General features: G+C 36.7%; 1 protein-coding gene across 5 annotated transcripts in view; it reads left to right on the forward strand.

The window, feature by feature from the left end:
• Positions 1–24900, forward strand: part of MGC115231 (uncharacterized protein) — a 68115-nt gene extending 43215 nt beyond the window's left edge. For 4 of the 5 annotated variants that reach the window (XM_041567243.1, XM_041567240.1, XM_041567242.1 and 1 more), the window contains 11 exons: positions 398–655; positions 4567–4666; positions 9835–9933; positions 11389–11492; positions 12201–12350; positions 13179–13334; positions 14843–15022; positions 15484–15560; positions 15665–15818; positions 16831–16962; positions 22143–24897. In XM_041567243.1, coding sequence (XP_041423177.1) covers positions 403–655; positions 4567–4666; positions 9835–9933; positions 11389–11492; positions 12201–12350; positions 13179–13334; positions 14843–15022; positions 15484–15560; positions 15665–15818; positions 16831–16962; positions 22143–22351 — 1614 coding nt within the window. In that variant the 5' untranslated portion in view covers positions 398–402 and the 3' untranslated portion in view covers positions 22352–24897. 5 annotated transcript variants of the gene reach the window in all.
• The last annotated feature ends 584 nt before the right edge of the window (positions 24901–25484 follow it).

Raw genomic sequence — 25484 nt, forward strand, 5'->3', positions numbered from 1 at the left:
TTGCTGGTGTTTTCAATACAGTGTATAACTGCTATTACTACATTCCAATATAATTAATTTTACAATTCAATTTGATCATGGGGTAAAGTTATTCTGAGCTGAAGCCACTTTGAAGTATATAAACTAGGCAATAGGCTGGACTTGTGCTTATGAATGTATAACAAACTGATTGCAGTTTGGTCATGTGCATTCTCTACTGAAATTATATGTATTTCACACTTATGGTTTCTTTGCATAAATGAATACCTTACATAATGAACATTAGTAAATTACAGTGTAATGAGGGTTGCTCCAGCGAGCATAATTTGTTTATCTGGAGATTGCCAGGGGGTACACCTTGGGCAGTTATGCTTTGGACAGTTTTTAGTACTGAATTACATTTGTTTTTTTCCCCCAGATATCATGGGCTGTATAAAAAGTAAGGAAGACAAAGGACCATCTATAAAGTACAGAACAGAGCCCAAGCCTGATTCAGGAAGTCCGTATGGAGGTGATCCAACACAAGCAACACAATCTCCTGGAATTAAAGGACAAGCACCCAATTTTAATAGTCATTCCATGACACCATTTGGAGGTTCTTCAGGAATAACACCCTTTGGAGGAGCATCGTCCATATTTGCACCAACTCCAGTTCCTTACCCTGGGGGATTAACAGGTATTTTTTTTTTTTATGTTGTCAGATAGGTAGGGTAACATGATGAATAAAAGCTGCAGGTTACCCCATTTTAATACAAGTATAGCTAATAGGACTTGTGTTGGCCCTGCTTTTTGCCTGTTTTTTTAGTAGGCAGGGTGAAGACTAATGTAAAACCCTTTTCACTTACCAAATTCCTCCAATTGCAAGCAATTGTGGTAGAAGGAGTTGCTAGTTAAATTACCTGTCCATAGGCCCTCTGTACAATGCATTCCTCCTTACCTCAAATTCTGACAAAAATTGCTGCTGGGGAAGAGAGGAAGTAATGGTAAAGGTAAATATAAAACAATTATACATTTGTTAACACAGTACAGGTATGGGATCCGTTTTCCGGAAACCCGTTATCCAGAAAGCTCCGAATTATAGAAAGGCAGTCTCCCATAGTCTCCATTATAATCAAATAATCCAAATTTGTAAAAATGATTTCCTTTTTCTCTGTAATAATAAACCAGTAGCTTGTACTTTATCCCAACTAAGATATAATTAATCCATATTGAAGGCAAAACCAGTGTATTGGGTTTAATGTTCTCCCCCCAGACTTACTACCCCCCCCCCCCGCGAGATGCCCCATACTTACCCCTCAGCACAGATTCTTCCAGCGAAGTTCCACTCGTCCACCTTCCGGCTCCTCTGTAAGCTGACAGAGAGATCGGCAATTTCCGTGTAATTCCGCGCATGCGCAGTTGTGGCAAACTGCTCCAACTCCGCATGAGCAAAAATGCCGATCTCTCAGTCAGATTACAGAGGAGCCGGAAGTTGGACGCGTGGAACTTCGCTGGAAGAATCTGCGCTGAGGATTAAGTATGGAGTATGGGGCATCTCCATGGGGGGGGGGTAGTTAGCCTGGGGGGAGGGCTACCTGGAGTAGGGGTTTTTTCCCCACAGGTTGATTTCTCCTTTAAGGCAGGGGTCTCCAACCTTTTTCACCCGTGAGCAACATTCAGATTTACAAAGAGTTGGGGTGCAATACAAGCACGGAAAATGTTCCTGGGTGGTGCCAAATAAGGGCTGTGATTGGCTATTGGTAGCCACCTTTGTGGACTAACAGTCTACAGGAGGCTCAGTTTGGCAGTATATCTGGTTTTAAAGCAACCCAAACTTGCCTCCAAGCCTTGAATTCAAAAATAAGCGCCTGCTTTGAGGCCACTGAGAGCAACATCCAAGGGGTTGGAGAGCAACATGTTGCTCACGAGCTACGGTTGGGGGTCACTGACTTAAGGTATGATGATCCAAATAATGGAAATATCCGTTATCCAGAAAAATCCCCAGGTCCCAAGCATTCTGGATAACTGGTCCCATACCTGTAATACACCTACTTGTCTGATCTTTGCTAGATTTGGCCAAGTGGTGGGCCACTTCGGGCTGTTATGAAAGAGATTTGAAAAGAAAGAGATTCCCAGCTCTCCTCACTTTCCTTCACTGGACTCTGAATTGCAAGAGTGAAAGGCATAATTTCTTAATTTGTGGGCTATTTGATAAGACATAATATTTTTGCTGTACAGGTAGGGCATGCTTTTACATAAGAGAGCCATGTGTTCCTTTTACTTTGTGTGGGCAATTCAGTTTCCATTATGTCTCATGTCAAGGGAGTTGTAAACAGAAGACTGACAATGTATTTGACTCCATTAGTGTTTTTTCCTACATTGAAGGAATAATTAAAATGTTGGTGCCTTTTCATTTTGATTTTACATTACACCTCTCCAGTTGTTTAGTGTAGCGGCCAGTTGTGAATGAAAGACTAGAAAATGAATGGGAAAAGCCATAAATAGAAAGAGAATTAAAAACATGCTTCTAAGATTTTGTGTCAGCGGATTATAGGAATACCTTTGTACCAGGGAATTCTGCTGCTCTGCTTTTTAGGCTTAGGTTTTTAAATAGGGGTAAATTCTGCCTAATACACTGTGTGGAGAGGAAGAGGTGGGGGGGCAATGGAAGGCAGTTAAGTGGGACTGGTGTTCCTAGGGGAGTTTAATTTTCCTTTAAATTCCAAACCTGACACATGCTAAGTAAAATATGTATTTTTAGAATACTACTAATGTGTTCCCCATATTCAAATTCCATTTTAGTCTAGCTAAGCCTTGGCATACAATATGAAATCCATGCTTACTGGGTAATTTCTGGTGTAAAACTGCAGACAATTTTGGTCTTTTGCTTATTATCTGGGATCACTGAGCTTTCTTATGGCCTGAATGATTTGCTTCCTATCTACATCAGCATAATTATCTTTACCTTTCCCTTCTTATTCCCCATTTCTAACTTTTTCTCATTTCCTTGAGAACTTGCATAAGACAAAATACTCGTTTGTTTAAACCTAGAACTCTCTAACTACCAAGTAGATCTGTTAAACAATACCTCGTCCACCGATCGTTCACTCTTCCTTCTTGGTGCCCCATAAGCAACTGGTTAATTTAGTAATGAGTACCTACATGCATTTTAAAGAAATTCAGCCCTATCACTGTTTGCCCTTTGGTAATTTGCAGCACCTTCTAGCAAATCCTGTATGTTTTTAGAGGAATGCAAGGCTGTTTTTGCAAGTGCAATATACATTTCTCTATTTTATTTTTAGCACTCCTTTTTGGTGATACAGGGGGGTTGTTCACTAATCATCCAGAACCATTACAGACAGATATGAAAGAGCAAATGTGTACTGCTTCTTTAGAGAGAGATAAACTCTCTAGATCCCAGTGATTATCCAGTAATTACATCTAAAAGGTGATTTGCTATGTTATTAACTTGCAGCATGGTGGCTTCTGCCACATCTGTGTGATATTACAGAGATTTGCTGTCTCCCCGCAACTATCACTGCCACAACTTTTCTGTTTCTCTTATTAAATAAGTTTCTTTTATACATTATTATGCAATAGAATGTGCTAGTGCTTACCAATTACACACAATATTAGAATGCCATGGTTAAATCACAGACATGTGATAGCTTTAGATGTTCTGCAGAAACCATTCAGAATTATAAAAGGCCAACAGCTGTCTGGGACGCTTGCTTAACCCAAGGAGACTTAGCCCAGGGAAGCACATTCTGTGCTAAACAGCTTGAATCTTGATAATTTTCTTTCTTAAAGTGACATACATTTCTGTCATTTTAATTGTAATTTGAAAGCATAAAATAAAATACCATTGTTTCTTTAGTATTGCCAATTAAAAAAAAAAGATTTAAAGAATGAATATTTTATAGGCTTTATCTTCTAGGAATAATCTTATACTGAAGTGATGTATGGTGACTAATCATTTAACACACATTTGTTTTCTGTCTACATAGTAAATGTACAGTACGGCACGTTGTAAGCTTGGTCCCATGTTTTGGTTTAAGCTTGCCTGTTAAAGGAAAACTATACCCCCCGAACAATGTAGGTCTCTCTAAAAACATATTGCATAAAACAGCTCCTGCTTCATGTAAATAAACCATTTTCATAATAATATACTTTTATAGTAGTATGTGCCATTGGCTAACCATGAATAGAAAATTGCCATTTTAAAAAAATGAGGGCTATGTTTAAATGATTTTTAGTAGTCTTAATGTATGAAGATTAAAATTATGAAAGATCTGTTCTCTGGAAAACCCCAGGTCCAGAGTATTCTGAATAACAGGTCTCATACTTGTAGTTTAATCACCTGATCTTCCAAGGAATATCTACTAGGTGAATATTGTTTACGCCCCTTATTTTAAAATCTTTGGTGTTGACCCTTGACTTTGGAGTTGCCAAACCTTGAGTGTTCTTAAATTATCTGTCTGTGGAACATGCATACACTATAAATGTGATCTGCTGTTTTGAAATGCCTTTTTTGATTAATGCTTAAATGCTAGGGATAGTTGCAACCTTTTTCCCTATAACCACGATTATTTCTGCTATTGCTTGTAGGTGGCGTTACAGTTTTTGTGGCCTTATATGATTATGAAGCTAGAACAACAGAAGATCTTTCTTTTAGAAAAGGTGAAAGGTTCCAGATTATAAACAACACGTAAGTAAAAGCAGTTCTTTGCTTTCATGATTGCATTTTACACCTGGCTCTTTCTTACAGATTAAATATTGATCACTTTCATTACTCAAGAGTTTCAAGATTGAAGTTTTATTATTCTGATTCTCCTAATTAAAAGAGATCTTAAAGTTAGAACACTTAGGGGGTTATTTATCAAAATCCGAATTTATCCCATTATTTCCTGAATTATACTCCGACCAAATCTGCACAGGTTTATTTCCTGTTATTTATCAATACATTTTCCCGAAAAATTCTATTTTGGGGAAAAAATAGAAAAAATCAGAAAATTCGAACCATAATAATAATTGCTTATGTTAGGCTTTTAGACAAGTGACACTTAGTTTGCAAGTGTAGAAAGTTCTAGAATAATATACAATACATATAAACAGCACGTTTATAATAACATAGGCATAATAATTTGCCGCAGACTGGAGTATGGACATGCCAGCAGATCAGCAATTTGAGCAACCCATGTAGTCCTATATGTTATTTTCTTGCTTTATGTATTCCTTGAAAGTCTTGGAGTTGGCTGCTACAGATGGTGTATCCTCTGCTTAATATGACAGTTGTCAAAAGCTCACACTGTGTATGTGACAGGTGTACATGTACTAAAGCGTAGCAGTTGTCCATTGTAAAATCTGCCATAAACATGAAGTGTCTGTGATGTATTTTACATCCCTGCCAGCTGCTAAAAATGCAAACGTTGTTTGTTTTTTGTTTTACATTTTCTTAATTAACATTACAAAATTAATCTTGGGGCAGTGCACATATAAGCCTAGAGGTGATTAAATGTTACCTTAATATTTTTATGGTGCACAATAAGTCAATATCCATTTATACTTCATGTCTGTGAAAAATATTCAAGGATGCAATGAAAGGTCCTTTAGTAGGGATTCCAGCACTTGGATAGCGTTGTTGGTAGAGTGTTAAGGAGTTCTTATTTAAAACACTCACATTACTAAATTATAGCTGTTAATTGCAAAGTGTTTTTGCTGAGTTCCATGGGGAGGTGATCAAGCATTGGAATCCAAAGCTCAGATCATCAGAAATTCTCGTGAAGCAATGGAATATGGCTTCAGGCACAATAATAGAATAAAATTATTTTAAATGAAAATGTACACATAGTTAGTTTACTATTTCTCTTTTTATTACATTGATCATTATATATATATATATATATATATATATATATATATATATATATATATATATATATATATATATACATATATATATATATATACATACATACATACATACATACATACATACATACATACATACATACATACATACATACATATATATATATATATATATATACACATACATACATATATATATATATATATATACACATACATACATACATACATATATATACATACATACATACATATATATATATATAATATATATATATATATATATATATATATATATATATATATATATATATATATATATATATATATATATATAATGCACAGGATTCGGTTCGGGATTCAGTCTTTTTCAGCAGGATTCGAATTCAGCCGAATCCTTCTGCCCAGCTGAACCGAATCCAGATCCTAATTTGCAAATGCAAATTAGGGGCGGGAGGGAAATTGCGTGACTTTTTGTAACAAAACTAGGAAGTAAAACATGTTTTCCCCTTCCCACCCCTAATTTGCTTATGCAAATTAGGATTTGGTTGGTATTCAGCCGAACCTTTCGCAAAGGATTCGGGAGGTCGGCCGAATCCAAAATAGTGGAATCGTTGCATCCCAAATATATATAAGGTTAGCATGAATGGAAATACGATGGGTAGAATGCAGAGGATTTAAAATTTATACAATAGTATTGTTAGAATGCATAGTTAAATTGTTGTACTTGGTAGCTAGGATTAAGGGTGGAATTAATTTTCATAATGCAGGGAAATTACAGTCTAGATTGTGTGAGAAATGTAACAGTATGTTAATTTTGTGTGAAAGTGGTTTTGAAGAAAGGTATACTGACCCCTTTAAGTGTGCTTCCAGTTAGTTCTTCAAAGCCAGAAAGCTTCATTAATTTTCAGAGGAATACGTTTTCACAGTATTAGGCTTCCTTTTGAGAATGTAAACGTTGTACCTGTGGGCTGTGGATTACTTAACAAAAGCTTCTAAATCTTATTTTTTTTTTTTTTTTTTTGCAAGCTGGGAATGTATGATTATTTACATGAAAGATGTATGAATGCTGAGAGGTGAATTATCTATTTCTAACTAAAAACCTTTCAGTGCAAAAGCAAAATGATTTGCAATTATATTTTAAATAGATGGGGAAAGTGATCTATCCAGCATAATTAATTCAGGCAGTTCTGTGTTGTTGTAAATGCACGACAGATGGAAATTTGTTAGTAACGCTATAGCATATCTGGAGGGCAAAGCATGGCTTGTAGTATAATGATATCACATAAAACACCAGTGAAATTGCATTCAATGATTTGACTGTGCTTTAGATAATTCTATATAATTCAAACTAGAAGTACGCGTATGTATGTGTGTGTATATATATGTGTGTGTGTGTGTATATAGTGAATAAAGTACCCCCTAATAAGGATATTATAAGTTACCGTGGAGTTTCATGACCATACAAAAACACGAGGCCGAAGGCCAAGTGTTTTTATACAGATCATGGGACTCCAAGGTAACTTCTAATATCCTCATATTTTGCGACTGGGGGTACTTTATTTATTATAATACACAAGTTTCAGTGAGTCATGTGACAGAAATGACATCAGAACTCACCGTTTATAACTGATGACATCAGAACTCACCGTTTATAAGGGTATAATTTACAGGATATTCATGGCTTTTGTGTATTATATGTATATATATATATATATATATATATATATATATATATATATATATATATATATATATATAGATATATATATTATATATATATATATATGTATATATGTGTGTGTGTGTATATATATTATATATTATATATATATATATATATATATATATATATATATATATATATATATATATATATATATATATATATATATATATATAGCTGAGCTTTCAAAGTAGCAACTTCCTTTTAATATATAACATGCCTTATGGAAACAGTAGTATTTCAGCAGTGACAAAGTTTATTGGATTAACAGAAAATATGCATCATAACAAAATTTGACAGGTGCATAAATTTGGGCACCCCAACAGAGATATTATATATGGACCATTCGTCCATACAAAATCTCTCCAGTTCAGTTAAATTTGATGGTTGCCGAGCATGGACAGCCTGCTTCAAATTATCCCATAGATTTTCCATGATATTCAAGTCGGGGGACTTGTGAAGGCCATTCTAGAATATTGTACTTCTCTCTCTGCATAAATGCCTTTGTAGATTTCAAAGTGTGTTTAGTGTCATTGTCTTGGACAACCCCTGCGTAACTTCAACTTTGTGACTGATGCTTGAACATTATCCTGAAGAATTTGTTGATATTGGGTTGAATTCATCCAACCCTCAACTTTTGCAAGGGCCCCAGTCCCTGAACTAGCCCCACAGCATGATGGAACCTCCACCAAATTTGACAGTAGGTAGCAGGTGTTTTTCTTGGAATGCAGTGTTCTTTTTCCGCTATGCAAAGTGCTTTTTGCTATGACCAAATAACTAAATATTTGTCTCATCAGTCCACATTTGTTATTTGCGCAAATTGCGCTGAATTGTACAGATACACCATCTGCAGCAAGATGTTCTTGCAGATCTTTGGAGGTGATCATTGGGTTGTCCGTAACCATTCTAACAATCCTCCGCATATGCTGCTCCTGTATTTTTCTTGGCATGCCAGACCTGGGTTTTACAGCAACTGTGCCTGTGACCTTCCATTTCCTGATTACATTCCTTACAGTTGAAACTGACAGTTTAAACCTCTGAGATAGATTTTTGTAGCCTTACCCTAAACCATGATACTGAAAAATCTTTGTATTCAGATCTTTTTAAGAGTTTCTTTGAGGATCCCATGCTGTCACTCTTCAGAGGAGAGTCAAACAGAAGCACAACTTGCAATTGGCCCCCTTTTCTCATGATTGGACACACCTGCCTATAAAGTTCAAGGCTTACAACCTAATCCAACCAATTTGGTGTTGCCAGTAATCGGTATTGAGCAGTTACATGCATACATACCCAAATTTTTGCACAGCCAGTTTTTCACATTTGATTTAATTTCTTACAACTGAATACTACTTCACTAAAAAAAATTGTTCGGAAATCACCCCAGTACTCGGATGTTCCTGGGAAAATTACATAATCCTGTTATCTTTTTTGCTGAAAGTGGAGTAAATTATTATGCAGGCTGAGAGGGGTTCCCAAACTTTTTCATATGACTCAGTGGGCTCTGAGCAGCTGTTGAGAAGCTAAGCTTAGGAATTGTCATAAATTATCAAGCAGAAAATTAGGTTGGCCTGTTATATAAGCTGCGACAGCAGCACAGAACATGTGCAGTGAATCAAAAGAAAAGAAGAAGGGGAGCTACTGGGGCATCTTTGGAGACACAGATCTTTACTGCTAAAGTGCTGTGGTTGCCTTGGGCTGGTACAGAAGCCCACAACATTTCTAGTCTACTTCTTTAGTTAAGCTATAGTTCTACTTTAAGTGAACTGCCTTAATGATTGTTCTGCTCTGTGCTGTGTTGGACAGACATTCATTATTTCTGACAATTACTGGAAATCAATTAACCATGTAACACATCATTCTTATATGATTTGCCTGAGTGCCATCTGTACTAATGCTGTAACTATAGATTATATTTCAGGTTGTCTGTGTTTAACATACTGATCTATAAAGTTGCATCTGACTAGTAAATAATAATTGTATCATACTTTTTCCTCTATTAGCTTTTGAATATTTTCTGCTGTAATTGTGTTGACCCTGCGATTGAGCCTTCAATTTTAGCATGTTCAATTTTAACCTGAAAAAGAATTAAAGGCTTAAGAAAATGCACTTTATATTGCCAAGTTTTGGTCACTATAGGATACGAAGGATATATATACAAATATTTTGACTATGATCAAGCCTGATTATTATTGAATAGGAAGATGTAATGCCTTTTATATTTTTAATTGTGTAATTGTTTATAAACTCTCATTTATATGTATTTTTTTCTCCTGTTGCAGGGAGGGTGACTGGTGGGAAGCAAGATCAATAGCCACTGGAAAAACAGGTTACATACCCAGTAACTATGTAGCTCCTGCTGACTCAATACAAGCTGAAGAGTAAGGCCCCTCATGAACATTTTTGTATTCATTTCTGTGCATGTGTTTCATGTAGTACCTATCTACTAAACCCATTATAGAAGAGGGTCATATAAACAAATACATCTAGTGATTATATAAAATATTCATTATTTTACCATTTTAATGACACTGTTGGTTTTGAAGACCTATGATGTGGTCAGAGGAAATGTGTATATGACTACATTTTCTACTAGTTACACATTCCTCACACACACATGTGTATATATATATAGTGAATAAAGTACCCCCTCTTGTAAAATATAAGGATATTATAAGTTCTCAAGGAGTTTCATGACCATATAAAAGCACGAGGCTAAAGGCCTCATGGAACTCCAAGGTAACTTCTAATATCCTCATATTTTGCGACTGGGGGTACTTTATTTATTATAATACATAAGTTTCAGTGAGTCATGTGACAGAAATGACATTAGAACTCAGTTTATAACTGATGACATCAGAACTCACCGTTTATAAGGATATAATTTACAAGATATTCATGGCTTTTGAGTATTATATATACAATACAGCACCAATATTTTACCGTGTTAATTTGACTTGTATTTCATAGAATATCCAAATTAAGGTGATCAAGAGGTTGAGGTTTTTCTTAGAAGTTATAAAGGATGAAAGTTTGCACCAGATATATGAACCCATAGCAACCAATCAGGTGTTTGCTTACAAACCGTAGATATGTAGAATGTACCTCTTTGGTTGGTGTAAATTACTAGTCATGGATCTAACCTTTGATTCTTCTTTGAAGTTTTAAATACTTTAAAAGCCATATGGAGTGGGACTATAATAAACCATTAGTATTGAAAATAGCAAACCGTTAAGTAAAGGGAACCAGCTCCAGCACCCAGAGCCAGCACAGAATTCATCAGTTTTTGTGAAGATTCCCTGGATAATAATAATAATATTAAAACCAACAGAGGCCTGAAATTAGAATAGAGCGGGGCCTATCTTCATCCTCTTTTTGCTAGATGAAAATATTAATAGTTTAATACAAATTTATGTGGGTAAATCCAGCAGAATTTCTTTAAACTTTTGGAACTGGTAAAAAGTAAGTTAAGTAAGTAGGTGCTAACAGCAGCTCCAGAGAGGGGTTTCTGGCGATTGAAGTGAACATTTCTCATGGCATCTGAGCAGTTTTATCATGTAACAGACATGTCCAAAACGAAATTTTTAATTTCGTTTGGATAAACCTGGTATAATAACGTTACTGGCTTTTAGGCTTTACCGTTACTTTAAAGGAGAAGCAAACACAAAAGTTAAATTGTTAGTTTAAATTGTTAGAACTCCTGGAATATTAATCTTTATTTGTTGCTAAACTACATTTACAAGTGATAGGTTCATAGTGCTTTCTGTATTGTGTTGTACCAAGATATATTGAATGTTTATATACAAATGTGTTCTGAATTTCTAATGTTCTTTTAGATGGTATTTTGGCAAAATGGGAAGAAAAGATGCAGAAAGATTACTCTTAAACCCAGGGAACCAAAGGGGAACATTTTTAGTGCGAGAAAGTGAAACCACTAAAGGTAATGTTCTCTAAATCCCTCCTAGAGCATTTCTTGGACATGTTGAATATCCTCCAATATTTTATTTATGTAATTTTTAAACTAATTCCCGATAAAGTACATACAATATACAGCAGTTGTTGTTTGTAACTATAGCTCCCATCCTCAGCTGGGTATTTTAATTCAGACTCGCTTGAAATGCTGGACCCTACTGGAACAAATGTTGGACATCCCAGACCTACACTTGGGGAAGCCCATTTATCAAAGATCGAATTTCGAATTCATTTTTTTTTTATTTCAAATATACTCCCAATCAACTGGGAGGTTATTTAAGAAAAAATTTGAATGGCTAATATCCGATCTAATGGCTCCAACCCGAAAATTTGAATCGTATTAAATTTGTGCAAAACGAGTTTTTCAAATTGGGACTGTTTCCATGGTCGAGATGTGATAAATCTCACATTCAAATTTACATTCGAATAGGGGATTAAAATTCTAATGTGTGAATTTTGAAACACGAAAATTCTAATTTGAATTTAATATTCGACCCTTGATTAATCTGCCCCATAATATATCTCACAATTGTCCTGTTTTCTCATAAGTAATTAAATGACCCATCTAGATATGGGTTTTGCCTAGAATGGTCATGGGAATGTAACAAACAATGCGTAAATGCTAAATATTCTCTTTATATGCACTGAGACTGATTCCAAACAATTTGCCCAACAGGAGCCTACTCTCTTTCTATCCGGGACTGGGATGAAGTGAAGGGCGATAATGTGAAACACTATAAAATCAGGAAACTTGATAATGGAGGATATTATATCACAACAAGAGCACAGTTTGAATCTCTCCAGAAACTGGTTAAACACTACTCTGGTAAGAAATTTAAGATGGTTCATATACTTAAAATATAGTGATGCACCAAATAAATAAACAATTCTGCATCTGTCTGAATAGACAAGCTGCATATTTTAACTTTAGTACATTTGTCCTATATAGGGATGCACCAAATCTCTAATATTTGGATTTGGCAGCTATTGAATACTCATTAAAGATTTGGAAGAATATCATATCAAATCTGAATCACTTATGCAAACTTGGGGGAAAAAATAAACTGAATGATGTGGGGTGTTGGGGTTTGCACGCAGTTGACTGAGTGCAGAAATGGCACTACAAGTTATTTTTGGAAAAAGGATATATTCTAGTGTATGCAGGTTATTTTTGAATACACAGGTATGGGACATGTTATCCAGAATGCTTGGGACCTGGGCTTTTCTGGGTAATCGATCTTTCCGTAATTTGGATCTTCATACCTTAAGTCTACTAGAAATTAATGTAAACATTTAATAAACCCATAAGCTGGTTGTGCTTCAAATAATGATTAATTATATCTTAGTTTGGATCAAGTACAAGGTATTGTTTTATTATTACAAAGAAAAAGGAAATTATTTTCTTAAATCTGGATTATTTTATTATAATGGAGTCAATGGGAGACAAGTTTTCCGTAATTTGGAACTTTCTGGATAACGGGTTTCCGGATAACAGATCACATGCCTGTATAAAGTTTTTAATTCCTAGAATCACAAGCATTAAGTGATATTAAATAAGACAAGTTTTAGCAATATATTCCCTTTAAAGTAATGCATATATAGCATGGCATTCAATTTGTTTTGTTTTTTATTCAATTTTTTTCCCATCATTCAGAGCATGCAGATGGATTGTGCTATAGATTAACCACAGTATGTCCAACTGTAAAACCACAAACCCAAGGATTAGCTAAGGATGCTTGGGAAATACCTCGAGAATCTTTACGGCTTGATCTTAAATTGGGCCAAGGATGCTTCGGTGAAGTCTGGATTGGTAAGATTAACAATACATTCATTTTCCAGCGTGCTTAACTTAATACTGATGTTACGTGGCATTATATGCTTAATTCATAATGCGTGCAATATACAGATTTTCTTTTTGATGATAAGAACAATAACAGTGCTGATGAATCTGAATAGCTGACCCACTGGAATGACTTGGGTTCATCTCACCAACTGTGTTATAGTGAGCAAAATATAGTGATGTTGTCACGGGTAAATTATTTATATCACATAATGGTGCAAAATCCCCTCTGAAGTGATTTGAATAATGTGCCTTATGCAGCCTATGAGTCATTGGCCTTGTGGTTAATTAGTTTTTGTGTTATACTGGTGTGTCGTCCTTTAATAATCCACTGTAGTAAAATATTCTTCCTTGTCTGGCGTATTATGCCCTCAGGGAGCTGAATTGTCAGATATATGGGTAGAAACAATAGAATTGTACCTGTATCAACTGTAAACCCTGCCCAATGTTCCATTTCATTTAACGGCACCAAATCAAAGTTTTTCCAACCTGTCGACGATTTAAATATCTAATGCCAATATCAGTTGTCTCGTCTCCTGCCATACACATTCCAAATATAGTAGGAAACTTTGTTCCATACAATAATATATGTGTTGCTTAAAAAACAGAATTTAACTCTAAGGGGGTTATTTACTAAACTCCGAATGCAAAAATCACAAAAAATGTGTGATTTATTATTTTTTTATATATATATAAAATCTGACTTTTGAAAAATCACATTTTTTTCGGAATTTATTAAACCCCAAGGATGGGAAAGTCAAAATCTGAAATTGGGAGAAGTCCCAATGATTTTTGATGTGCACTGGGTTTTCAGTGTGGAAATAACTGAAAATCAGATGAAAAAAACGTGAAAATCTGATTTCTTCCCGCAAATCAAATTTTTGGGAAAATGTAATAATAAATAAGCGTGAAAACCCGAGCGGATTTGATCAGAGTTTGTAGCAGAAAATATTGAGATAAATTCCGACTTTGATAAATAACCCCCTAAGTGTATTAAAATGTATTTTTGTTGCAAATGCTATTAACTGATCACACTTAACAGCATGTTAAAGGGATATATATATATATATATATATATATATATATATATATATATATATAGATATATATATAGATACACGAGATTACTATCACAATATTTTTAGCTTTTGAGTTGGCCACCGTAACAACATCCGAAATCCGTGCTTTTCCAGGGTGCCATTTTGGTTGACTGCTGTTGCGTTGTAGCTGCTTTAGCAATTGTATTATTGACTGCCCAATACTAGCAGCAAATTATAACAGAATTCCATAGTCCTCAAACCATATAGATAAGATGGCAGTATATTCGCTGTTAGGGCCCTTACGCACAGGTGTTTGTTTCTGCACCTGCATTTAAATGCAGAGAATCCGCACTGTGCAGCCATAACCTTAGCGAGCTATTCATTGTTTGGTGCTTTTTGTTTGTTTAGAATATTTATGCAATATTTTATTTTATTTAGGAACTTGGAATGGAACAACAAAAGTAGCAATCAAAACACTTAAACCAGGAACAATGATGCCTGAAGCTTTCTTACAAGAAGCACAAATCATGAAAAAACTCAGGCACGACAAATTAGTTCCCCTTTATGCTGTCGTGTCAGAGGAGCCAATCTACATTGTTACTGAATACATGACAAAGGGTATGTGTGACTGACAACATTGACAGGAAATAGTTTTTTTTTGTTTTGTTTTTTTAAATATACATATGCTGCAGCTTTATATAATATATATATATATATAATTTAATATATATATATATAATTTAATATATATATATATATATATATATATATATATATATATATATATATATATATATATATATATATATATACACACAGGTATGGGATCTTTTATCCGTAAACCCGTTATCCAGAAAGTTCCGAATTACGGAAAGGCCACCTCCCATAGACTCCATTGTAATCAAATAATCCAAATTTTTAAAAATTATTTCCTTTTTCTCTGTAAAACCCCAGGTCCCGAGCATTCTGGATAATAGGTCCCATACCTGTATATTATTTATATATATATATATATATATATATATAATGTTATAATGGTTTTCAGAGAAATACAACTTTTTACCTGTCTGTCTGTACAGGTAGTCTACTGGACTTTCTTAAAGAAGGTGATGGAAAGTATTTAAAACTGCCACAACTTGTTGACATGGCTGCACAGGTAAAGTGATGGTGGTAACTGGTACTGTTGGTCCATTAGCTCTGCTCTAATACACGTTGGTGTTCATTTCATACTATTGATGTTTAATCCTGTGTTTACTTTAGATTGCAGATGGCATGGCTTATATTGAAAGGATGAATTATATTCACAGAGACCTCAGAGCTGCTAATATACTTGTTGGAGACAATCTTGTATGTAAAATTGCTGACTTTGGTTTGGCAAGATTAATAGAAGACAATGAATACACAGCAAGGCAAGGTATGATTTGTGCTGTTCTCTCATATTGACATTAAAGGGGAAGGAAACCTAGTTGGCGCAAAAACCCTCCCCTCCTCCCATGTGTTGCCCTCATTCCTCCCCCCTGGCCTACCCGTCCCGCTAGGCAAATGCCCCTAACTTGTTACTTACCCGTCTGCGCAGGTCCAGTCCAGGGAGTTCACAGACGACATCTTCTTCCACGCGATCTTCTTCCTGCTTTGACCGGCGCATGCGCAGTAGGAGCATTTCGCCTGTAAGATCTACTGCGCATGCGCCGGTCAAAGCAGGAAGAAGATCGCGTAGAAGAAGATGTCGTCTGTGAGCTCCCTGGACTGGACCTGCGCAGAAGGGTAAGTAACAAGTTAGGGGCATTTGCCCAGTGGGACAGGTATGCCAGGGGGAGGAGGGAGGGTGGGCAACACACGGGAGGGGGGAGGGTTTTTGCACCAACTAGGTTTCCTTCCCCTTTAAAGTGTAAGTCTTATAACCTTGTATACAAATCAATCTTTGATGTGCCCTCTGAATTGTGTTTAGGGCAATTACATGTTTATTAATTACACCCACTTCAGTAGAATACAATGCACTATTCTGATGTTTAGAAAAGTGGAGATTTGGGATTCAAGCCAAGGAAATGAAGTAGAGACATGAAGGATGGTATCCTGAATAGCTGACCCACTGGAATGTCATGGGGGGTCATGTCAGCAACTGTCTCCCAACATTCCTAGTTTGAAAGTCTGGCCATTTTGGCCATACCCTCATTCTGTCCAGATCAATAAACCAGAATTGTCTATGGCAGGGTAGTTTGAAGCCACATCAAGTAGCTGCTACAAATAGCTCCGGAGCTGTTATTAGCAGCTACTTTTTGTGGCTTCAAAATGCCAAAAAAATACTAGTTGTTTTGTGTGTGTTAACCCTAAAGTGTCAACTTTAGTGTGCGAGTACAGCACTTTTCTATGGTTTCTATTAATGGCGAATGTTGCATTTGGAATCATACATTTTTTCTGTATTTTAGGAGCAAAATTTCCAATCAAATGGACTGCACCTGAGGCTGCATTATATGGTCGATTTACCATTAAATCTGATGTGTGGTCATTCGGAATACTCCTAACCGAGCTGGTCACCAAAGGGAGAGTTCCTTATCCAGGTTTGAGTGTTTCTTTTATATTAAATGTCACTTGTCCAGCTATTTACTCAGTAAGGCTAGTACCAGAAACAGATTTAATAAAAGAGCTTAAGTGTGAATTTTTCATTTGGGCTTGCTCAACTAAGCTGAGCTGGTGCTGCCTTTTGTTGGCTGAAGTATTTTACTTGAAATCCTTAGCATGATTCCACAAACTGGGGGTACACATTTTCAGAATGCCAAACAAGATTGAAAAGGATGGGAACATTAGTTACAATCCCTGTTGCTTAGACATATAGGGGCAGATTCCCTAAACGGAGTGAAGTGACTAACACTAGTGAAATTTCTATACACACAAAGATTGGGACTATAAATCCCCACCCATGTGACCCCCAACACTCAATTATATATAAATACTTCAAATGTATAAAAGGCAATATTTATTAATCAACACTATGCCATAATCTCCAAATAAAAACAGTTAAAACCAAACTAAGCAGCGCTGCATGTACAAAGGGATCCCTTGTAAGTATTATAGATATAACCCAGCATGGGTAATAATTAAATATTGTGGTGAAAAAGTGGCGTATCTGGAGCCACCTATAGCGAAAGTTCCAAATTATCCGTTGCTGGTATACGGTTAATTATAACCGAATTATGAATAATGGAATATCCCAGGTGTCAAAGTGCCAGAGTCAATAAGTATCAATAAAGCACCCCTTTAGGGTAGGTTTCCTCTTGATAATAACCCCGTTCCATGTTCAAGGGTGAGGAGGGATTATAAGCGCCTGCCGTGCGGCCAAAACCCTGTGGGTGGGTACAAAATAAATGGGATGACCAAAAGGACGCCTTCGTGGGGTGTCCTACAAGTATGGATGTTTCCCAGGGCAGCCCCGCTCAACCAAGATAAAGTATATTACCGACCATGCGGAAGTCCGTGAATGACTGTGAGTCCTTAGAAAGACGTGTGGCAGCGTCTTCGTTCCGGTTCCGTGATGAGCAGTGTGCGGCAGTCCTGGCACTTGTGGACCTGTATAGGGGGCTCCCCACTTGTATAGCGCGCGCTGCACCTCAACAGCCGTTTCGCCACAAGCGTGGCTTTGTCAAGAGGTCGAAGAGCCGGAAGTGATGTGCATTTTAAAAGGAAGGTCATGTGACCATGAAGTTTCAGATGCCCCAAACGCTGTTCCGGATTCATTGTATCTAATGGGCAATAAAGTTGCATACGCCCAGCAATTGGGATTCCGCAACTTATGTTGCCAATTGTTATCTTTGAACAGTTTCTCTGTACAATGTTGTAAATTCCACATATATGGGAATCAATGCTGAGTTATCAGTGTAACATGATACTAATGAATAGTATTTCATAGAACAGCCCTATCATGCTTTATGGACACCTCAGAAAACCAGACATAGTGGTGAAAGTCTACCATTAAAGGTCAAGTAAACAATAGACTTGATCTATAAAATTAGAACAAATTCAATATAGTAATTTAGTAATGGGGAATTTCATCCCAAGATTATGAAATATAATCAATACACACTAAATGTAGACCAAAAGGGGCAAGAGCAAAAGAAGAAAAAGAAAGAAAACAAAAGGTAAAAGAAAGCCAAATAAAAAGAAAATAAACTAAAATAAAAAATTAATTAACAAAATTGATGCAAGATTCCGTATTTAGAGGAACAAATTTTGACACATGCAGAGGGAGAGAAGGGGAGGTTTTGTTAATTAGAGGCATCACAGGCTTAGTCAACCCGTAGTAAGTTCGACATTGCCTTAATGCGTTATTGAATTATTTGTGAATAAATGCCTGAAAATTTAGATGTCCATTAAGTCCAAATTCTGACTTGTAAGTATTAAGTCTAAAGATCCAAGAAGTCTCCAATTGGAGTAATCTATTTTCCAAATCACCTCCCCTTATGTCTCCATGTAAGCGATCAATGCCCTGGAACGAGCAGCCTGAGTATCGGCCGCCATGTGAGCAATGTATGTGCTTGGCGATACTGGACAGGAGGTTACAGTTTTTTATGTCCCGTATGTGTTCATAGATACGTCTCTTTAGCATCCTGATTGTTTTCCCCACATACATGCTACCACAATGGCAGGTAAATAAGTATATTACAAATGTAGTGGTACATGATATGTAATGATACATGTCAAAATTAGTTTGCTCGTTTCCAAAGGTATTTGACATTTTTAAAAATTTACACTGTTCACAGGCTCCACATCTAAAGGTGCCTGGGTTCTTGCAACAGGTCCTTTTGGATCCCTTCCGAAAGTGGCTATGTGTTAGAAGGTCCCCAATACTTGTGTTCCTTTTATATGTGATTAGGGGGTGTGGGGAAACCAGGGATCCTAAGACCGGATCCCCGGTCAATATATCCCAATGTTTATGAATAACGGATCTCACATCCCTGTCATTGCTGTTAAAGGTCAGAATTAATCTCGTATGTTCCTGGTTTGCTGGTTTCGTAAGTACATTTCTTTGCCTATGAACATTATAAAGCAGATCTTCCCTATTGGTGGCCAGAGCTCCTTGATAAGCTCTACGGAGGCATCTTGTTTTGTAACCTCTAGCCTTGAATCTCTGATAGAGTTTGTAAGCTTCCCGTTTGTACTCCTCCTCAGAAGAGCATATTCTTCTCAATCTTAAATATTGTCCCTTGGGAATGACACCTGGGATATTCCATTATTCATAATTCGGTTATAATTAACCGTATACCAGCAACGGATAATTTGGAACTTTCGCTATAGGTGGCTCCAGATACGCCACTTTTTCACCACAATATTTAATTATTACCCATGCTGGGTTATATCTATAATACTTACAAGGGATCCCTTTGTACATGCAGCGCTGCTTAGTTTGGTTTTAACTGTTTTTATTTGGAGATTATGGCATAGTGTTGATTAATAAATATTGCCTTTTATACATTTGAAGTATTTATATATAATTGAGTGTTGGGGGTCACATGGGTGGGGATTTATAGTCCCAATCTTTGTGTGTATATATGTTTAATTGTTGGAGGACACCCCAGCCCATCTGCCCCCACATATACACCAACATATCGAATTGTGGTACCCACACTGCACTTATAGTTCGTTGTTGTTGTACTAGTGAAATTTCGCCAGCGTGACATAATTTCGTTACTTCGCCAATTAACTAACGGACACAGGCGTCACTTTGCTAGCAAAGGAGATAGACGCTAGCGTTTCGCTTCACTTCCTGCTTTGCTTGCCGAATTAACGCTAACACAACTTCGCCATTGTTTGGTGCCCCGGACGCAACTTTTCATTTTAGTGAATTGGCGTTTTACTAATGAATTTACGCTTGTCAAAGTGGGCGAAGCGGTCGATAGCGATTTTGCGCCGCTTAGGGAATTTGCCCCATACAGTATATGGTAATCATGGAGTACTTATGGTAGCACATTGAGTCAGTTACAGAGAGACTAAAACCAGCTAAAAGCGTAAAATCTATTTAAAGAAATATAAACATACCAAACTCTGGGGAACATGCAACAGCAAGGTGTAGAAAGAGAAAAGGGTCTAGTGTCAAAGAAAAGAGGTTGAAGAAACAGAAACCATAAAATGGGGAAAGATATTGGAATAGTACAAGACAGCACTAGACAGGTAGACAATATCCCATAGTAACTATTTAAAAAAAATACACTAAAAAATGGGCAAAAGAAATTATGTACACACATTCTATTTTTACATTTTTATTTTCCTCTCCCATTTAACCCACAGTTCAATGTTCCTAGACATGATCGAATCGTGGATTATTATACAGTGTAGTATAATCTGTAATGCTGTACAGCGGCAGCCTTAAAAGTATCCAACCTCCTGGACCACAAGCCACACTCATGCATATTTGAGCCATTTTAATAACGTAGTTGCTAAATTGCTGTAACACTTCACAACAAATCTTTGCTTATAGTAGACACATTATCTGTTATTTATGTAGTGCCAGCACATGTATCAGCACATTACACATTTTTTCCATCAGTGCCTGCCCCCGTGGAGCTTACAGTGAAGGTCCCTATCACAGTCACACACTAGGGTCTATTTGATCTGGAGCCAGTTACCCTGCCTATATGTTAACTGGGAGGAAACTGGAGTGCCCAGACACAAATACAATTGTTCTATTAGTTTGGGCTGTTGGATCTGACAAAAGGTGAAAAGGAGCAGCAATCTACTCGCTTTCTCACCTGGCAAAGGTGTATTGACAGCTAAAACTGTCAGATGGCAGAATGGTCAGGTAAACTTAGGGGCAGACATATCAAAATGTGAATTTAGAGCCCACAACAGTAAAATTCCCCCCCACTTTCTATTCTTTCCTATGGGATCTTTAGAGGCATATTTAGCCAATATCTATCTAGTTATTCAGCTAAACTATCTGGCTAAAAATCTTCTGCATGTCCATTGGGCTGGTTAGATTTTCTGTTCGGATCGAGGACCTTGTTGATGCGATCCTTGCCACGAAGACCTATATTCCTGTTGTTGTAATCTTGTTGGATTAGCCCAATATCACCCACTTTAATTGGCTACATCAGGAATGATCCACACGTTTGGTGATCCTTCCAAGTGAGTGGCTCTTATAATGTATGTCCAATTTTAGTCTTGTAGATTAGTAGGAGATATTAAGAGAGAAGGGCTATAGAAAATTGTTGCAGAGGGATTTTGAATAAGATAGATACCTGGAGGAGCAGAGTTGCAGAAATATTTTTAAATGAGGTTAAGTGAGTGGAATGAGATTGGTATTAATTTTTTTTGGATATGAAATTATTGCAATAGTCAAGGTGTTTCAAGAAATTGTTTATACAGTATGTAGGTCTAAAGGCCCCCATACACGGACCGATAAAAGTCAGCAGATTTTTCGCCCATGTGTGGGGCCATCCGACGGGCTTCGAAAGTCAGCCAGATGCGGATCAGGCAGGTTAAAAAAATCCCGTTTGATCCTCCATTCTGATCCGATCGTTGGGCCCTAGGGCCCACAATTGGCTCAGCCCGATATCTCCCACTTTAATGTGGGCATATCAGGGAGAGATCTGCTCGTTTGGCGACATCGCCAAACGAGCGAGCGGATCTCCCTGTGTATGGCCACCTTCAGAGGATCTCTATATGTTATATTTGGTAAAAATCATCTATTGGTGATAATTTATTTTTCCTATGTTTGATAATTGACTGTCTTTGAATATATTTCTAGGCATGGTAAACAGAGAAGTTCTGGAGCAGGTAGAGCGGGGCTACAGAATGCCTTGCCCTCAGGGCTGCCCAGAATCTCTTCACGAGTTAATGAAGCTATGCTGGAAGAAGGACCCTGATGAAAGACCAACCTTTGAATACATTCAATCATTTTTAGAAGACTACTTTACTGCAACAGAGCCACAGTACCAGCCTGGAGATAATCTATAAGTGGAAAAACCAAGCAAGAAAAGTGAAATGTACAAATCTGCCAAAAGTAGAGACACTTTCTGAACACTAACTCTTGTTAATGGGAAACGGAAAAAGAACATTCAATATATCCCTTGCATGTCAGTGGCAAACTGGAAACCCAGAGAACCATTGCACAAGACCACTTTTAAAGTATTGTAATCTAATGGACTATGTGATAGTATAAACCCTAGAAGAATTAATGGCTATCCCACCGTTCTAATCCCTGAGAAAATGTTTCAGGATTACAGACAAGTTTAACAGTGGGCCCAAACATTTCATTCCTGTATAATATATTGTTTGCATTTAATCCAATCATGGCACAGAACAATGGATTTACGCTCATCAACATAGAGCAGGTCCCACTGGCAGTTAAGTATTTTGGGATTATTAAACTGCTATGGGTCACTGATTTGATCAAGGTCTATAAAAAATCAATGGTGGCATACAAATATCATTTCACTTAATATAACTAAATCTTTTATTTTTCTTTCTTGGTACAAGTATGAGATCCGTTATCACAGAAATATTTAATGCTGAATGCTCAGAAATCAGGCAGTGGCATTTCCCATAGTCTATTTCAAGTCTGCCTTTTTTTTAAAAAAAAATAAATATTTGTCTGATGGTCGTTCCTCTGTAATAATAAGAAAATGCTTTACATTTTGCCAGTATAATTGGAACAATGCCATAGTATTGGGCTTTTGAACAATCCAGGTAGATTTTATGCAGTGACTGAATTAGAAAAAATCCATGCATTCCAGATAATAGATCTCATACCTGTAAGAATCTTCATACACTGCAAAAATGGATCTTTATTATGCAGAAGAAATAAAACAAATCAATCTGTGGTCATTAAAGACTCCAGTCAGTACAATCATGATGCTAGGATATTGGTTGCCACCGCTATATGTACACTTGAATGATAGCCCTAATAATGCTTTTCTTTGGAAATTAAAGAGAGCCTATTAGGAGAGTCGTGGTTCTTCTTACAATGTGAATGCTTTGAATAGAGACACTCTAAAGATTTACTTAACTTGATTTTGGGCAGTGGCACATGCCCATTGTGGTTATTAGTAGCTGAAACCACTGCAATTGCTATTTGCCCCCATGGAGAACAGAAAGCCCAAGCCTGGGGAGCAGACGAGCTTGCACTTTTATGCAATTCTGATAGAGGCCAATGGAAAGCAATGTGCACCCGTACTTCTATAAATGTGATGGGAAAAACATCTGAAAGCTCCCTATGTGCCATTGCACTGGACATACTGGTTGTCTTTGCCGGAACATATTGCATATAGACAACTAGGAGGTTATTTATTAAGCTCTGAAATCCGAAAATTTGTCGGACCTTAAAAAACAAATCCAACTTTTTCAGGATTTATTAGTCCGATGGTATGAAAACTCAGAATCCGAAAACCCGGCATCTCAAAGCTCTCGGGGTCCTGTATTAGTCAGTGGGAAAGGTCCCAGTGTCTGCGCTGCTGTCAGTACCGATCCAATGGTTTCAGGGATTTTGGGCCGGAAACTCATGGTTTTTGCGGAAAAGTACAAAAACTTCTGACTTTTCAGGCAAAGGTCCGAAGTTTGCCCGAACCTATTTTTATAAATGATAAATAAGGTCCATTCGGGAATTCGTAGTTGTTCAGATTTTTATCTTAGATTTACGGAGATAAATTCGGAGCTTGATAAATAACCCCCTTAATGTTTCCATCACAACCCGCAACTTGTAATTGTTATAGCAGTATAAAACAACCACTGCATTTGATGCGTATGGAAGTGCTACAAAGAAATGATGGTATATGGCAGGGATCCCCAACCTTTAGAACCCGTGAGCAACATTCAGAAGTAAAAGCAGTTGGGGAGCAACACTAGCATGAAAAATATTCATGGGGTGCCAAATAAGGGCTGTGATTTGCCTTTTAGTAGCCCCTATGTGGATTGTGAGACTACATTGAGGCTCTGGTTTTTATGCAACCAAAACTTGCCTGGAATTCAAAAATAAGCACCTGCTTTGAGGCCACTGAAAGCAACATCCAAGGGGTTGGAGAGCAACATGTTGCTTATGAACTACTGGTTGGGGATCACTGGTATATGGTATACTACTTCCCTTTTTAATTCATTGTTTGGTTTTATAGAAGTGTCCACATGTTCAATGTTTCCGGCAACAACAAAAAAATAGCCAAAACTAATTAGTTTTACATCACTACTTTTCTTTCAACAGATGAGTTGTTTTAAAGGGCTTTATATTAAAAAAAAAAGTATGGAAGTGTATCTTTTATAAATCTTTTCAAGCCAATTTAATGCTGTAAGTTTGTTTACTACACAGGAGGGCTGGAAACCAAGTGTGCAGCGGTTTTGCTGCCAATCATGATGTTTCCATTATTAGTTCAAAACTATGTAATAACATTTGTACAGTAAAGAATTAAAACACTAATGGCTGCATTTCTTTTCAGTGATTGTATTAAATGACGGAGGGGTCGTTAACACACATTTATGTTTATGTATGTACAATAAAGGAACTTTTTTTTTTTTAATGTGACGTATTCTGTTATACAGTATAAACTTACACAGCAGTATATGGTAATATTAGATCTCAGGTTCAGGCTGAAACACTACATAAAAGACAACTTGAGCACATAATAACCCCCCCCCCCAGAAGGGTACATATTGTGTTGAGTTGTGGGATACTTTTAATGTTACATTAGTTCAAGGCTAATTGAGACCCTTATTATTTTCATCCTTTATCTGCAGTCAGACAGATGTACTGGTCTGACATGAAAGGCAGAATAATGCAAGCTCTGAGGATGTTAAAGGGGGCGTTCACCTTTAAATTAACTTATAGTATGATGTAGAGAGTGACATTCTGAGACAATTTGCAATTAGTTTCCATTTTTTATTACTTGTAGTTTTTGAGTTATTCAGATTTTTATTCAGCAGCTCTCCAGTTTGCAGTTTCAGCAACCAGCCATTGATTTGAATAAGAGACTGGAATATGAATAAGAGAGGACCTGAATAGAAAGATGAGTAATAAAAAGTAGCATTAACAATACATTGGTAGCCTGACAGAGCATTTGTTTTTAGATGGGGTCAGTGACCCCCATTTGAAAGCTGGAAAGAG

The sequence above is a fragment of the Xenopus laevis genome, chromosome 6S, assembly GCF_017654675.1.
Source record: "Xenopus laevis strain J_2021 chromosome 6S, Xenopus_laevis_v10.1, whole genome shotgun sequence".
Taxonomy (NCBI): Eukaryota; Metazoa; Chordata; class Amphibia; order Anura; family Pipidae; genus Xenopus; species Xenopus laevis.